The 16,658-nt window shown below is 36.7% G+C and overlaps 2 protein-coding genes across 2 annotated transcripts; both read right to left on the bottom strand.

Annotated features, from left to right (window-relative positions):
- Positions 1 to 467: 467 nt before the first annotated feature.
- On the bottom strand, positions 468 to 11,178 carry LOC137948758 (kinesin-like protein KIN-12E). Its single transcript, XM_068794919.1, has 22 exons — positions 10,709 to 11,178; positions 9,933 to 10,088; positions 9,707 to 9,790; positions 9,259 to 9,378; positions 9,033 to 9,146; positions 8,719 to 8,811; positions 8,529 to 8,618; positions 8,268 to 8,338; positions 7,985 to 8,059; positions 7,748 to 7,835; positions 7,251 to 7,309; positions 7,048 to 7,111; positions 6,631 to 6,696; positions 5,535 to 5,687; positions 5,128 to 5,232; positions 4,678 to 4,913; positions 3,670 to 3,739; positions 3,533 to 3,589; positions 3,386 to 3,448; positions 2,783 to 2,842; positions 2,606 to 2,685; positions 468 to 2,377 (listed from the first exon to the last, which is right to left on the bottom strand). Exons 1-22 carry the CDS (start codon positions 10,958 to 10,960, stop codon positions 601 to 603), a joined length of 3,933 nt encoding a protein of 1,310 aa, XP_068651020.1. The 5' UTR covers positions 10,961 to 11,178; the 3' UTR covers positions 468 to 600.
- A 2,986-nt stretch (positions 11,179 to 14,164) lies between these two features.
- Positions 14,165 to 15,493, bottom strand: LOC137948387 (carboxylesterase 15). Its single transcript, XM_068794469.1, has 2 exons — positions 14,835 to 15,493; positions 14,165 to 14,477 (listed from the first exon to the last, which is right to left on the bottom strand). The coding sequence occupies exons 1-2, from the start codon at positions 15,491 to 15,493 to the stop codon at positions 14,165 to 14,167; spliced, it is 972 nt and encodes a 323-aa protein (XP_068650570.1).
- Positions 15,494 to 16,658: the final 1,165 nt, after the last annotated feature.

Below are 16,658 nucleotides of genomic sequence, written 5' to 3' on the forward strand. Positions count from 1 at the left end.
AGTGTCGGTTATACGAACCGTAACACCTTACTAAGCTTGAAGATGTAATGTAACATTACCCTCTAAATTCGAAACATATCGAACATGATACAACAAAATAACATCTACATACATACCCTGGTGCCTTCTCTCTCACTCTTTCTTCTCTAAACTTTACAGTTCAATGGTAGGCTTTATGTCTTCTTTTTAGTAGTTAATGCAGTTCTTCAATGTAATGTTGACAGATCATTTGGATGCTCTCTGTGTTATGTTCAGCAACTCCAATTTCAAACCACATTTGAGCTGTACATTCTTTTAAGCATAACATCAAGTTTTTTTTCTCTGTCTCACAAAAGTTTAAACAGCTTGGGTACATTACAATAAGGAGCACCTTTCCCTTTAACTCTGTACAGAATGCAAATTGCTGGATGACACTTCCCATTTGTTTCTGTGTTCTAACAGAAGTTCAACTAGAAGGGAGAAGAAGCAAATTTCAATGATAACAAAAAGTACAACTTAGATTTTGAATATTTTGTCTACATAAAAATACAACCAAAAGCTGGACTTTTGCTCCATCTGGCAGTTGAAAGCAGAATCCTAACCCAAATGAATGAAAGTAAATTACCGATTGTCACCTAAAAGTATTGACTTAGCTTCACATATTGAGTTTTTAACATCTCCTAGCTGTTCTTCTACATTACCATCAATATATACTCTGCCATCCTTCAGCACTTGATTCCACTTTTGTGTCTCAGCAACCATGGTATTTCTCAATTCCTCAAGTCTCCTCGTTTCATTTAACAATTCTTCATCACATAGTGTTATTTCTGCCTCCTTTAGATCCAAATCAAAAACTACATTCTGATATTCAACTATCAACTTCTCCATTTCAGTTCTTCCTGTCTCTCTCAACTCAAGAAGGACATCTTTCTGCCTGGTCACATTCTTCAAGGCTACTTCTGCCTCCTCTACTGAACCAGAGCCCTTTTTAATATCCAGTGTCACAGTTTGGATTTCAGAATCCAGCTCTTCAGATTTCCTTTTCAATTCTAAAATTTCCTTCTGTACAGAAGCTAACTTTTCTCTTGTCTTCTTGAACTCAACTGGAAGCTTAGTTCGCTCTTCCTCGCACTTTAGCAACTCCCCAGCTTTACCTAAATGCCAGTTTCTCTGAGTTGGAACATCCTTTGGCTCCAAATTATCAATCACAAAAAGAACTTTTTCAGTTTTCCTTTGATTCTCCACATCTTGAAGTTTTGACTTTAACGACCCTATTTGGTTTCTTAGTTCAACTTCAGATTGTTGAGGGTTTGCCTGAGCAATCCCAATTTCATCCTTCTGTGCCTGAAGAAGAGAGAGTTCCTCTTTCTTTTGTGTAACAAAATGAGAGGAGGCATCTAATCTTGCCCTTGCTCTGGCTTCTCTCCCCTCCCAATAGTCCACTGATGAAGCAAAATTCAACAGTGTCATTTTTATGGCAGATAATTTTTTGTCCATAACAACCTTTCTCCCATGAATTTCAGCAGATTGAAATTTTAGAACTGATATTTCTTGTTGATTGATTTCAATATTTCCGTTCAAAGCTTCAATTTCTCTGGTCAGCTTCTTCACCAAAGTGCTTGCTTTCTCGAGGTGGCCAAAGGCGGCTAAAGCTTTGGCTGCATATAGCAGCTTACCATCTGACATGTCTAGCTTTTCCCAAGCCAAATTTAGTTTTTCTTCAGACTCTTTTCCTTGATCACACCTAGCGAGTAAATCCAACTCCTGTGTTGTCACTTTTGCTACACCAGATTCAGTGAGATCATCAATTAATGTGGGCTTTCCTACTTGATCTACTTTAACAGGCATTTCAGGAGGGTCACTGCCCTTTTGAACCTCAGCAAGCATTCTTTTAAACTCATCCCTCTCTTGCATGGCTTTCTCATATAATTCCATTAGTTTCTCATTCTCTTCATGCATCTCCTGAAGTTGATGTTCCAGGTTTTCAACATCTTTCACTTCAGATTTATCGTCTTCATGGTACGAATTTACAGAATCCACTTCCATAACATTTTTGGAGTTGTTGTTATCATCTTCTCCAACCTTCTTAATGTTAGCCTCCACAACAGCTCCTTCATATAATTCAATCAGTTTATTGTTATCTTCAACCAAAATTTTGAGCTTTGTTCGTAACTCTTCATTCTCTTTGGCCAAAACTATAGCAGTTTCATGAGCTTCAGCTTCTTGCTGAGTTGAGGCTGCTATTGCATTTACCATGATTTGAAGTTCCGTCTGATCATTCTGTGTTGGGACCTCCATGGTAGTAGTATCAGCAATAGTGACTTGATGCTGCTGGTCTCTTTCAGTAGCTGGGGATTTTCTCTCTTTCTCTAGCTGTAATACCAGCTCATCCACATGCCTGCCATATTTGTGGAAACAGAAACTCAAGGTTACAACTTTAATTTAGTAAATTCAGAAATGGATACAGAAAAAGAAACAATTTAGTAATCTTTTTTTTTTTATATATATGACTAAAAAGATTAAAGCTTAAAAATATAATTTTAAAGTTCGTCTTAACCATTAAAATTTTTTAGGAAATTGAGATGCTAAGAGACATTTTTGTGTTAAGTAAAGGAACAATAATAACCTCTCCAACTTCTCTTTTGCTTCAAGGCAGAAGCTCAAGTTCTGACGAAGTGCAGTTATTTCTTTCTCATTCTGAATGGCCTGCATGAAAGAAAAGGACGGACATAATATGAGAACGGGATGAGATTAAGCTCATATTATGTGGAGTCATGTTGAACTAATCAATAATTAATATCACCTCAACACGGAGGAACTCAATTTCCTCGTTTCCAAAAGTACCCCATGATGCTGAGGGTTCCTATTTTGCATATAGAATGGATCGTTAGAGCAGTTTGGCAATCTTAATTTTGCAGGCTACTTGTTTAGAATCTAAATGTTCTAATAAACCAATTAGAATACAAATCATTAAGAGTGAGACAATGCGAGAATCATCAGAAAGCATAATAATAGAAATTTGGAGGTATGAGAAGCACAAGAGTATCTTTTAAATATGAAAAATAAGAACATTAGCAGTGTGTGAGGTGACAACATTATATCTAAGATACCAAAAAAAAAAAAAAACAGTTAGAGGCTTTTTAATGTACTCTTTTCTTGAAAATACTACCAAATAAGAAAGTAACTGAAAATTTTGAATGGGACAATAGCTGGAAAAATAGTGGGGCAAAGACTTGAGTAACATAGTTTTTCCTTGGAAGTTATAGAATAAGGCAAGCTTGTAATGATTCTATTGGAAGCACCATTCTACATTGTTTTCTTTAAATAATTGCCATTTAAAATGTTCCTTTCAGGAAAAGTAGAACAAAACAAAAGATAAGAAAAAAAAATGCTTCAAGTCTCATACCTCATTTGAAATCAGTAGATTATCCTCAGCACGAACAGGGGTCCCCAAAGTAGAAGTTTGATTCTAACTCAACAAAGTACTCACAAATTACACAATATTCCAAAAACTTTATTTTCAAAATAAAAACACATAAAAAACTTTGGAAACCTGAACAATCTCTGGTTCCTTCTCATGCACGAGTTTCCAATCTAGGGCCTCTAGCAACTGCAATTATAAATGGAACAGAAATTTAAGTACATGGATTAGGACATAAAAATACAATGAAAACAATATGTGATTGGCACCTTATTTTGTAATATCTTGATCTGTTCATTCATCCTTTCTAATTCACCATCTTCATAGAATAACTTCAATCTGATGAAAAATGGCTTGCATTAGAAACACCAGTAGCAATTATGGCTGAACATGGTAAATCAAGCTACTCAGCCAAATAAAAAAGTGTCAGACAGTCGCACACCTTGGTTTATATTTTTGAAGTTTGGATTCAGTGTGATTACTATTTGTCAAGCCAATACCAAACTGGGTAACAAAAAAGTGTTGCACCCCAAAGGAAATTTATTGTGCTTTTAGAAAAATATACTATATTTTGAGTAAACCCTTGAGTTTTTCTGTGTTTGGAGTCCTAATCTTAGCCAAGAAAATAGGTAAGACGCATAAATTTCCATGTTGAAGTTGTGATCTAGGGCTTACTTCTCAGGCCTATTTTCACCAAAAAACTTCTCCTACATCGAAATGTGCCTTCTGGCATACCTATAACTTAAAGAGAAAATCACAGGGAATGTCTCCAAAAACTGAAGGACAACATACAGTGGAGCTTTTGGAAGTATTCAAGGACTTAAAAAAACAAGGAAATTTGCCCAAAACAATAAGCATTGCCTACTAGGAACTTCAAGAAAGTTCATTTAGAAGTTCTATAAATCTAGGTTCAGTACATAAATAACTCCATATAGTGTTTTCCTTCACAATGGAAAAAATATATGATCTATAATTATACATGTAAATGCAGATAAGTTTTTTCTTCGGTGCATGTACATGCAGAAAATTCTACTACATACACAATAAATAAAAAAGTTAACTATTATCTTTCATATTTGTCTTTCATTTCATTTCCCATTGTTGATTATTTTTTTTTTGAAAAAGATTTCCCATTGTTGATTATAATCAGACCATTAAAGCATATAGAAAACATAAGGATACCTAATAAGTGGAAAAGGAACCAAGCTACCGAGAGAACAGATAAAAAAATAGCAACAAGAGGTTAAATCATAAGACAAGCAGAGAAAAGATCATACTGTCTAATTTCTTCATTCAACCGCAAATTTTCCATTGCAAATCTAGTCACTTCTTGGTTTCGATTCACCTGGTTGCGAAGAACCTCTATCGCCCTTAAAAGTTCACCATTTTCTTGTAGAAGGTGTGTCTCAGCAGAGATCTTTCCCAAAGACACTGCCTCCAGCCTCTTTATTCCAGCTTCTCGGAATCGGAGTCTCATTTTCAAACTCTGAATCTCTTCTTCTCGTTGTTTGGCCTAATTCAAAATTTCATGTATTAATATAACTCTCCAACTATACTAACATCTCAGAATTACAAAAAGGTTAAAAAAACACAAGGTTCATGTGACTTATACTACAACCAAATTCTTCCAGCAAATAAGAGAGAGGGCTGCAAGCAAAAATTTGATTGACAAAATCGTAACTTCAAAGAAATTTATCTCTAGCAAGGGGTTTTTTCGATTCACTGACCAGCTGCACTGCTGCTTGGCTTTCAGCAGCCGATGCTTCCAACTCAATTTCTTTTTCCTGTATCCTTCTAAGTGCTCCAACCAGAGCAGCATCAAATTCTTTCTTCTGCAGAAGAAATTTATATGGAAAATGAAACTACCAAATATGCAGTCCAAAGTTTATCATGAGAGGCAGAAATAGTCCTAGATTATGGACCCTTTCCTCATTCGAATAAAGTGACGATCCATTGCTTTCACAATTTTTCATTCTTTAGACACAAAAGAAAGCACTGAAGCAAATTGACCTGCTAAGACTTTTTTCCTTTTTCTCATTCTTAATAACAACGATTCTACTAAGAAAAAAAGGAGCTGAAATCCAAGGGTTCAACATGAAAAGAGCCAATGACTTAAGAAAGAGAACAGAAGTACCTGAGTTGTCTTTCCACAATTGTGTGGACTTAATGATGTGTGAACTCCCTCCCATTTAAATAAGCCAGGAGAACTAGGAACTATTAAGCTCCAATTGTCAGTGTCCTGGCGTTCCACTCCATTAGCAAAAGCACGCAAACGATCTACTTCTTTCTGAAGACAAGGAGAACATGATGAGATCAGGAAACAAGGGAGATGGGAATCCTGTGAGTGACTAATAATGGATAATGACAACAATAAGAAAATAAAAAAAATAAAAAAACAATAAAAACAACATATGAAGTTTCTTAGACATGAATTAATTGAATGATGGGAAGAAATGGAGGACCTGTGGAGTCAAATTGAGTTAATATTCCAAAAAGGGAGATAAAGTAGTCTCAGAACATAACAGACCATAAGGGGGTTCAGTATTTCTGAAGTTGCATGACTGGAGTATTTCTTCTAGAATTGTCTCACTGGAATATAAAATTTTCCGCATAGAGAATTCCACAGTATATACTCTGGAATTAGAGTTTACAATAGAGGGAAGACATAAGAGCCATCCAATCTGCCTCCTGAACAGGTCCAAGGAGGTGTCATTTGAGAGAGAGAGAGAGAGAGAGATTCTAACTCTTCTATAGAAGAGTCCCATGCTGTCAACACTGGAACTAATGCTGTTGTAGAGATTTCCATTTTCAGAGACATTTGAAGTATTGTCCGTTCCCTCTGTTGATCATATCTGAGGGAAAATTTGGTAAGTATTCCCTCTTCCTAGTAGGTCTGTCTTGGGTAGATTAGACTATACAGTGGTAATTGTACTTAGAATAGCCTTTTTCGCTACTGTTTTATGCTTAGCAAGAGGAAGAGAGTTATTTCAGTCATTTTGTACTAAACTGGCTCAAGTGAGAGTTAAATAGGGCTAGAAGTTAATTTTTTGCCTCCAACCAACTCTGCCTCTCTAACAGCAGTTAATTTACTTTTCAGTTTTCTTCTTTCTTCTTTCTTCTTTCTTCTTCTCCTCTCTCCTCATTCTATATACTTCAGAATTTTACAACGTAAATAAAAACATAATTTTAGGGAAAAGGAATTAAACAATTAGACCTAGATTTCTTTATACCTTGAGTTGTTGTATTTGCAAACGCATGGCAAGGACATCACCAGAAGCATCTTCATTTACAACAGCCTGTGCATAAAGTCTTAATGAGAGAACAATACAACTGGAAATGCAAAATATGTCCAGAAATACATAGACCATGATTTTTAATGATGAAAAGATGTACACCACATGTAGTTTGTTCAAGGTTCGCCAGATCAGTAATACACCATGCATCAAGTGATAAGTATGAGATAAAATAAACCCAAGGCTCTGAATTAGCCAATTCAGCACTCTGAATTGGCCCTATAAACCAGAATTTCACGAACAATGTTCCAGTTAAGGAAACCCCTTGAACTTATCCTAGGACAACATTGTTACAAACTATAAGGTGTTACAACTGAAAAAGAACATACAAATGTCTGTTGCATCATGACATACATTGTTTCTGATGAACTTAGCCCGCTGAGCAAATTTCAAGGTACTAAGTGTTTCCAGTGCACAACTGCCAAAGGAAACCAATAAGATTCTCATAAAACAAAACTGGCTTAAAGACTTATTTAAGAAAAATAAAATATGGCTATGGAAACCTATAATGTTGAAAGAAATAGAAGCAAGTAGTATGAACTTATTTAGTTACTGACCAATTTGATGGAGTAATGTTCGCAATTATGGTGGTTTTGGAATTCCCTCCAAGTGAATCCTGGACAAAAGGAATCATGTCATTAATAAAATAAATGATTGGATCACTACAATGGGAAGACAAGCACCATGATTCAGAATAAGGGAAAAGAGGAAGTAGCTTGACAAAACTTTGATGAAAACCAGTTCACTCCTCTCCTCATGATGAAAGTTCTATTCAGAACGAAAAATTCTTCTCTAAAACAGAACCAATTTATTAAGCATGTTGATTTATGATTATATTAAATTTCCAGATGGGAAAATGGTTCTGCAACAGGTGTATCTTGGTGTAAACCATTAGGTGGCGTCTCATGAAGAAATACTTTCCAAGTTTAATATCTTACTTGAGCATTCTATTCATCCCTAATATTTGCTCTATAAACAAACGGAACCAGAGAACACAGCTAGAAACAGTTGGGTCATCACAACTGAAGCATGATAAAACATAATTTTAGTATACCTGAAGTAGAAATGTGAGCTTTGAATCTCGATAAGGAACATGGAGCGATTTTCCGTTGGAGATACTCACAAGATTCATGATAACAAGACTACAGAAGTCAAAATGAAAGTTTGAATAAACTATTACCCTCATAAAGCAGATAAGAAAATAATTATTTTAAAAAATATATTAAATAACTGAAAATTTTCAAAATCATACACCAATTCATGAAACATGTAAAGAGGATCATGGACAAACCCTAGAGTTGAAAGAGATTTGTTGATGTTGGTGGCTTCCTTAAGGCGTTCACCTTCAGCTCCAGAGCTCTTCTGCCTGCATATCAAATAGCACAATAAAGTTGTTCCCAAAGGTTACTGATATGCCAAGGATCTCATCAAGTGGTCTCATTGGTCATCATAAAAAAAATTAGAGATGAAAAAATCCACAAATGTTCAACTAAAAATAAAATTGGAAAATATCATCTTTGTACATGTTTGATGTTCATTTTTCAAATGGTGATGCCTAAAAAGCCACAAGATACCTTTCTGAGCCTGCCAAATCTACAAGGTTCAATCGAGCAAACCTATGATGAGTAACACCTTGAGACTCCCACTGCAGGTGAAAATAAAGTCTCAGATTCACTCTAACAAGTATAGAACGTAAACCTCATTGAAAGATAAACTACAAAAGTCTCTGACCAAAATATTGATACTATATACCACCCAAAATAAAGAATGATAAGATCAGGATGTCTGCCTTCATTTTTCCAACAACAGTTGATTTGGAGAGGAACATAACACACCTTACTCTCAATCACACAAGTAAAGACACTGTGGGACCGACTGCTTGCTCTGTTCATATTTGTTGACGCCACCTTTCTGTTGGCTGCTCCCTGATAATGTGGGCCTAGAAATCTTCAGATTCCAACTTCGGGTATATTTCTTCATATTTCTTAAACTTAGAAAATCTAACTTCGCCTAAGGAATTCAAACCTGAACAAGTTGTTGTATGACATCTCGAGCACTTGACACCTCAATCTCTGTAAGATTCTCCACATAAACACCTTTCTTTGCATCTTCTCTTATCTGAAAAAGTAAAAACATGATCGCAACACCGTGAAAGAGAGGATAAAGGAAACATTAAAAATTCACATGCCATACAATATAAGAACTGAGACTTTTTGCAGGAAAAACCGTCCTTGAAACCCAGTTTACTGCCAGAAAAATATTTCTGGAAAAGAGGACAATGTTCTTAAATTATAAAAAATGATGAGAAATGTTCCCCATATAAATTTTCAGTAAGATACCTGCACGTTGATTGACGATGGGTCCAAAAGATCAAGAATCTGTTCGTTGTATATTTCCAGGAATGAGATTTTGCAAATAAATCTTAGCTTTTCATCTCTTTTAGCCTCCTTTTCCTGAGACACCACAGATGCTTTCAATTTTAATATGGACTGAAATGGTCCTCTCCCATAAAAGGATGTTTGAAACGTGTTAATAACACTATGAACAGAACATGTTAATACTAACCTTTTGGATTCTTGAAAACAAGTATTCAAATACTCGAGGTGTCATCCCGCAGTTAACACTATGTCTGCGAGTCCCTCCTTCGATGTCTCCCAGCATGGTATGTGTTTTTCCACTTCCAGTCTACCAAAATAGTTTAACATAAAGCATATCATTCAGAATGAAATATATCAAAACAACACTTAAAGAAAGTTCTTGCTCATTTTTTTCCAAAAGGATGTTCCACACGGAAGGCACTAGAAATGACTAAGTGATAGCCCATGCATATTAGAGACTGAATGTGCAATTGAAAGGCGTAATATAAATATTGAAGCAAATTGATAAAGTAATGATTTGAGTCAAGAATAAACAGTAATTCCTTCAACGCTGACTTCATATGTTTCTGCTGTTATCAGAATGCTACAGTGACTAATAACCACCCAAAAGGAATTCAATGTAAGTTGATACTTACTTGGCCATATGCAAACATGCAACTGTTGTATCCTGCCACACAATTCTCTACCATGGGCAAGCCAGCCACTTTAAATAATTTCTCCTGTTAATATGCAATGATCAATTCATGCTAAAGCAACCATCTGATGATGAAAACATTCATGATATATGTAAGCAAATGCTAAAGCAGCCATTTGATGATGAAAACATTTATGATATAAGTAAGCAAACAATTCCTTGACTACCTGGCTCACAGCCTCATCAGCAACAAGGTCAAATGTGAAGCGGGACTCCGGATGTCCAGTCCATGTGATAGTTTGGCAACTATCTTGTTTGACACATCTGTTATATCCTTGAAGGGATATTTCAGAACTACTAAGAGGACGAATTCTAATGACAACCTGCAGAAACCAACCAACTGATCAAGATGATAACTCGCACAACAAGAATTTTCGTTAATTTGCGCAACTACAGGAAGCCAAAGGTCAAAACTGATATGACATAAAAATATCAGCCATCAGCTACCAGGCCAGAGCGACAAAGATTCAGCACCAGCTAAAAAGTTTAGAAATTAAGCATGACTTGTGCTAGAGTTGTAAAACAAACCTAATTCTTTACAATCTAAAAAGTTAGATGTGCCCCTTTTCAGCGCTAACATTTGGCATTGCTTTTTGTACTGATAGGATTTGTCTTTACATCGCTATTCTCCTTAGGTCGTCAAAATTGAGATTTTTACCCTATGATTCTTCATTAGCAGTTCGAAGATAGACATAGGATTAGAGATGAATGTTCTGCTACTAAGCAGAAGATTAGCAGCCATCATTCAGTTAAACATTTCTCCTCTTGATAGGGCAAACCCATAAGTTAATGAAAATGTAGCTCGGCCAAGTGTGCCCTATAATAACACAACGAACGACATGTATTATCGACAAGAATCAGAGAGTAAGCTTCACATTTCATTTCTGAAGCAAACTCGCCGAAAAAACTTATGTTCCCTGACAAAAAAGAAAAGCTCCAGTACCTGGACGTTGTGATCTTTCCAAAATGAAGGATCTTCTTGCAGTTCAAATGTCTGAGCAGAAGACCCGACAACCATTTCGCTCTCATCCGCCTCCCCGTCCTTCTCAACAACAGCCGCCTTTGTCTGAAAAAAATTATCCTTGGACGCCGATCTGAAGAGCGCCGGAGAGCTTCGCACAGGTTCCGAATCCGCCGGTTCTTGAAAGCGGAGCCGGTTTCTGAAAGCACTCGCCGCTTCGGAAAACGTCGGCATCTGCTACGCTTCTCCTTCCCGCTTCGATCCAAAATTAAAATCCGACCAACAGAAGAAAATAAAAAACTTAAGAAAAGGAGAAGGCCAAGAAACAGAAGTTTTCGGTAACAGGAACAAAAAAGCGAATGACAATAAGCCAGAAACTGAGGCTGAATTGCAGTAAAAATGATGAGAAGATGAGAAGAAAGACTGGAAAAATGGCGACGCAGGAGGTCTATCTGGGGTTCTTCCCAGGACAAATAATCTAACGGCGTAAAGTGGAGTGGAGAAAACGGTTGATTCAAATTTCAGTACCGTTTGGCTTCTTTTAAAATGATTATATATCAAAGTCACCCTGTACTGCAACAACGGCTTTTTGGAGGCATATTCAGTTTGAATTAGAAAGTCAAATTACCATACTGCCAGCTAAATCTTATTTTTGACATTTATATCCCGTCAATCGACTTCTGCTTACGAATTGGACGATCATGACCACATAATGGAACCATTTTCACTTTGACTGTCTTCTTTAAGTACCATGAATCATATGGCCACAACCTCTAATATTAAACCAGATTGAAGGGTATGGTTTAGTGGTAATTAAGCCATATGGATATTGATTAGGTGTGGTAATCAAGAGCTATAGGAGTGCTTAATGCATTTCATTAGAAAAATAATTAGGTCCTTGTTACCAAGGTAAGTGGACACCCCTCAACAAATTTTCCCATTTAAAAATTGGTTTAATTTATGGAAAGTACTTTCACTATACCCATAAAAAATAATTGAACATGTAACCTTCTAATTGGCCCAGGGCTCAAATCGATAGAAACAACATAAGTGCATACATAACACTACGATAATGAATAAGTGATTATAAGACGTCTTAGTATAGGATGAAATTAAGATCGTTTTTTCGTGTGAGACCCTCGTGATTCAAGAAACCCCGAGCGAAAATTGAGTTTGGCGTACCTAATCTAACATCTAAAATAGAGTAATTGAAGCTTAAGTAACAATTATCTCATCAACTTTGTTGAAACTTAATGATGAAAAATAGTTGTAACTAGAAAATTTTAGTGGATATAAATTTCTTTTGTCACATCATGAAAGTTAAAGCAAGTGACAACAAAGCTTCATAGGACATGTTATAATTATCAAAACCTTTCATTCTTGTTGGGAAAATAAAGGGGTTTCATAGGACTAATTGAGATAAAATTAATTTTTACTTCAAAAATTTCCTTCTCAAGGACAAGGAAGAATGGACTTTGATCCCATTAAGAGGGTGGGTGTACCTAATTTTCTACATGTAAAAATTGTAATATATGATTGAAAATTTGAATTTCAATTTTTCTAATAATTTTTTTGGTTTTTTTTTTCCGTTTTCAATTGTGATATCTACTTGATAACTTTGACCCTTTTGAAGATTTTCTAAGACTATCGATCGGTTATTTTATTAAAGGCTCGATGCAACATATGTTGTAGCAAATCTTAGCAACACGACACTTTAAACCGAGCTCAGTGCTATATGGGGCTCAATAAATTGAGGTTATTTTCGATTTCGTATTTTAAATATGGACTTTTGATTTAAATTTAAGGGGATAACTATGGTATAATAATAATTAGATATTAATAAAAAAATAATTTAATTCAGCTTTTTAAATAAATAATTTATCTTCAAATATTTCACTAAAATAATAATTATAAAATGCTCTTCCTTTTATTTTAGCATATCTATCTATCAACCCATTGGATAATTATTAAAACCTAATTGACCAGTGCGTGGCTGATTTTATTGCCAAAGTCAAAGATTGGGATGAAGGTGGGAGACTTGAAGATTTTTCGGAGGTTGATGAATGAATGCCAACTCTTTTCTTATTAATCTCGTGCCCTTTGAATAAATCGATCGCAAAATGATCTGCATCAAACCCACTATAAGCACGATTCGCTATCGTCAATTACATTACTATATTCCTGCTGATTTCAGCGATTAGATCATGGTGCTTGAGAGCTGTCAGTCTCTACTGGAACTGATTATGTTTGAATTCATCACATTCTAAGCCTTTTTTTTTCTTTATCCACTACAGTCACTGTTACTCGATTTGCTATCAATGGTAGCAGTACTGCAAAATCGACTCTCTTGTACATATCTTCACTGAATCACAGGATGCGTTATCTCGTTAGTCGTTACTAGATTCATTGATGCAGACATTTCTGAATGATAATCACTATCTACTCGCGTGCTTACATCGACGAATTGACAAGAAATAAAAAAATTCGGCAATTCCCGGTAGAAGAGAGAACAGAATAATCCGCAACAAATCTTACTTCAAGCGTCTGATTTTGCGACGTTGAATGTTGTAAATCTTCTCTTTAATTTGAACGTTCTCTGGTTCTGTAAGTACTTCTGGTTAATGATCTTCGGAAGAGATGACATAGAGAAGTAAAGAGCTTATTCACTGGTTCTTAGCCACGCAGCCTTTCATGTCTTCCATAATCAACTCCTTTGCTGCTCCAGAGACAGATTCAATGCAATGAAAACTGTGTTGTTTCCCTTCAAACCCTTTGAGCTTATCTACGCACTAGTGAACCTGATCTCTCCGTAAATGGTCTTCTCCCCCGTCGGTCGGAATTCGGTCGGTGCGTTAGAGCGCCTCCTCCGACTTAGTTCTTTCCTTTCCTGCAAAAGAAGAGCAGCCAGGAGCTGGTTCTCCGGCGCCACGACGACCACTTGGAGCTGCTTGGGGAGGTAGCGGCTGTAGCTGCTGTATTGGGGCCAATTGCTGGAGCAAAAAAACAGAAACAGCCCCCATGAAAGCATGCAGTGCGGTGCAGGCTGTTGGAGGAAGACGAATCTGGTTCTTAGAGGCGAAGCCGTTTTGAATGATCGATTAGACATCTTTGGATTTAAAGAGAAGGGGGAATCAGGATCAATCAAAGGCAGCTAGGTGGAAATTCATGATCCATGGTGATCGATTGAGGTCGTTACGTATTCCAACTGATATTCATCATTTGCCGATCAAATTCGATTCTGCTCAGTTAAAAAATACCAAAAAAAAAAAAAGAATAAAAAGATTCTACGTTACAGGGATGAACGCAAACAACTTGTGACAGAAAAAAATACAGTTAAACCATCACTGCTACATAAACAACAATGGAACGGAAACAAGAATCAAGAAACAATAGAAACAGATGCCAGCACTGGTGGCACAACAGAACGCAGAAAAATCACTAAGAGCGAATAGTACTTTCAGCCATGAATCTTTTGATGAGACACATCAGTTCATCTGCTGCTTTAGAAAAAAAATCCATGGTATGGAAACCATGTCCTTTGGCTTCAAACTTGGCGAACTCAACTTCCTTTCCCCAACTCTTGAGCTTCTTCGCGTACTCCTCAACTCGATCTAGAAGCAAATCCTCTCCACAAGCCACAACCAGTAATGGGTCAAGCGCCATCGATTCCAGATTCGGACTCTGTAGTCCAAATGGGTTGGACAAGGGATGGTCTGCGTTCGCTCCGACTGGCAGCGACAACCTCCAGAACCTGGAAGAACAAGAAGAATCGATTAACAGGAAAACGTACAAATTGTCCTTCAAACAGAAAGCAAGAGAGTTTCGAATACCCATCTGATCAGAATATGTTTTACAGAGCGAGAGTTTTTTTTTTTTTCTTTCTTTCTTCAACCTCGAATTACTCACTGATCATGAGTTTTTTTTAACGAAGTTGACCTGAAAACGATTAGAGCAAGAAGAAAAGACAAAACAGTTGTTACAGATTAAGGAAACGAATTCGTCCTGTCTACTCCGATCTCCACCGTTTAGATTTTTTTGTTATGAATTCCGATTGAGTGCACGACACAGTGCTTTGCAAGAGGAGACCAGAACAAACGAAGCTACGTACTTGTCGTTGACGTCCATATTATAGAATGCATCGTTCGGGCACATCTCCTCCGATCGGGTTCTCACAGTGCCGCCGAAGAACGGCGATAACAGTACGTAACCCCCCACACGCATTGGCTTCATCTCCGGTGAACCGGCTCCCAACCTGACCGCCAAGTGATGCGCCAAATTCCCGCCAGACGAGTCGCCAAGAATAAACACCCGCTCAAAGTCCACGTCCTCCACCCATTTCTCCGCCACCTCCCTGACCGCACAGCTCCGCAGCCACTTCAAAGCTGTCAGACCGTCCTCGATTGCTGCTGGGAGGCGGTTCTCCGGCGCCAGGCGGTGGTCGGGCGAGAGGACGACGGCTTGAAGCTCTTTGGCGAGGCGGAGACAGTAGTTGTGACTCTGGAGCCAGGTCCGGGAGCCGAAGCAGTACCCACCAGCGTGGAAGTAGATGACCACCGGCAGCTTCGTCGAAGAAAACGAAGAAGCCGGTTTGTAGAGGCGGAGAGAGAGTTCAAAATTTGGTTCGAATTCGACGTCCTTCCAGTGAATGGAGGCGTCGTCGTGGACGGGAATGTCGAAGGTGGGTTCCAATCGGATGACGGTGCCATCGCTGTGGAGGCGGAGAAAGCCTTTCACGTTCTCGACCTCGACGGGAGACAGTGAACCCATTTTGCAGGAGATGAAGAAGATGTCCCGTCTTCTGAAACCAGATAGAATGACAGAGATTGCTCTGTCTGAGCTTAAATTTATAAAGAAGGTGGAGGATAACGATAAAGCTTAGAAAATTAGGTTGATTACTTAGTTTTTAATTTGATTAATCATCGCTAATTTAGGGCAGATTTGGCTTTACGTAAAAAAATGTTAGATATCACCATCTCACGTACATGGCAGGCCTGCAGTTATGAAAATAAAATTTAATTATTTTTTATGAATAAAGTTAAAAATAAAAATTTAATCTTTTCATGATTTAGGTCTACCTAAGACTCGGTTTTGGTCCACATAGGTTACATCATGTTCAACTATTGATAGGACCATGTCCTATTGAGTCACCTTTTTATTTTTTGTATATATATTATTCAATTAATTACATTAAATCCTCTCTAATAATAATTTTTTCATAAAAAAAATGATTGAAGGAGATTAAACTAATTGGCCAGTTAAGGTTTGGACGAGACCAATCCTGACTGTAATTTTGTCTTCATACAAAAACGCCGTTCAAGAAATCTGATTAGATCCTCAATCATGCTCATTATTAATTTTGTCCGAGGTCAAAGTGACCAAATGGGGGGCATAACTTAAGGATAAGCTACTACATGACAAATCACTGACCCCATTTTTTATTAAAAAATATTTATATTGGAAAAAAATTATATTTGACTGATTTTCTTGCATTTGTGCCCCTATAGAAAATAATGAAAAAATAATAATATTATTTGAGGTCATTTATAATTTTTTTATAAATAATAAAAATTAAAATTAAAATCAAAGGTAAGTGGTCAAGAATTACCTCATTATTTATGGGCTTATTTTTCCTATAGTTTCTTATTGAAGCGGTAAAAAAATTCGTAAGAAAATTTTCTATCCCAAAAAATGATAAAAATTTCGGCACGAGTAAGTATTTACTATGGAAGGGAGGAAGATATAGACCCTATAATAATTTGTGTCGAACCTAACTTCTAGGGTTTACTTATATGAAGGTATCTTAATATCTAAGTTAATATTGTCGTATTTTTTCAATAAATTTAAATCCAAAATTGTGTATAAAATTACGGCTCGTATATTCCAATTGGCGCATATTTGAAAATTACCTCATTTTAATAAGCCCATGAAAATG

This window comes from Aristolochia californica, unplaced genomic scaffold, assembly GCF_029961685.1.
Source record: "Aristolochia californica isolate CCGP_79_NKW_82.1479 unplaced genomic scaffold, dmAriCali1.0.hap1 SCAF_13, whole genome shotgun sequence".
NCBI lineage: Eukaryota > Viridiplantae > Streptophyta > Magnoliopsida > Piperales > Aristolochiaceae > Aristolochia > Aristolochia californica.

What these genes read in the sequence shown, in the direction of transcription:
- LOC137948758 (XM_068794919.1), bottom strand. Translation starts at nt 10,960, where the DNA reads ATGCCGACGTTTTCCGAAGCGGCGAGTGCTTTCAGAAACCGGCTCCGC. An exon ending in GATTTGGCAGGCTCAGAAAG is followed by an intron (nt 8,060 to 8,267) that starts GTATCTTGTGGC and finishes TTTGATATGCAG; the next exon opens with GCAGAAGAGCTCTGGAGCTG. An exon ending in TGCAAATACAACAACTCAAG is followed by an intron (nt 5,688 to 6,630) that starts GTATAAAGAAAT and finishes CCTTGTCTTCAG; the next exon opens with AAAGAAGTAGATCGTTTGCG.
- LOC137948387 (XM_068794469.1), bottom strand. Translation starts at nt 15,493, where the DNA reads ATGGGTTCACTGTCTCCCGTCGAGGTCGAGAACGTGAAAGGCTTTCTC. An exon ending in AATATGGACGTCAACGACAA is followed by an intron (nt 14,478 to 14,834) that starts GTACGTAGCTTC and finishes TTGTTCTTCCAG; the next exon opens with GTTCTGGAGGTTGTCGCTGC.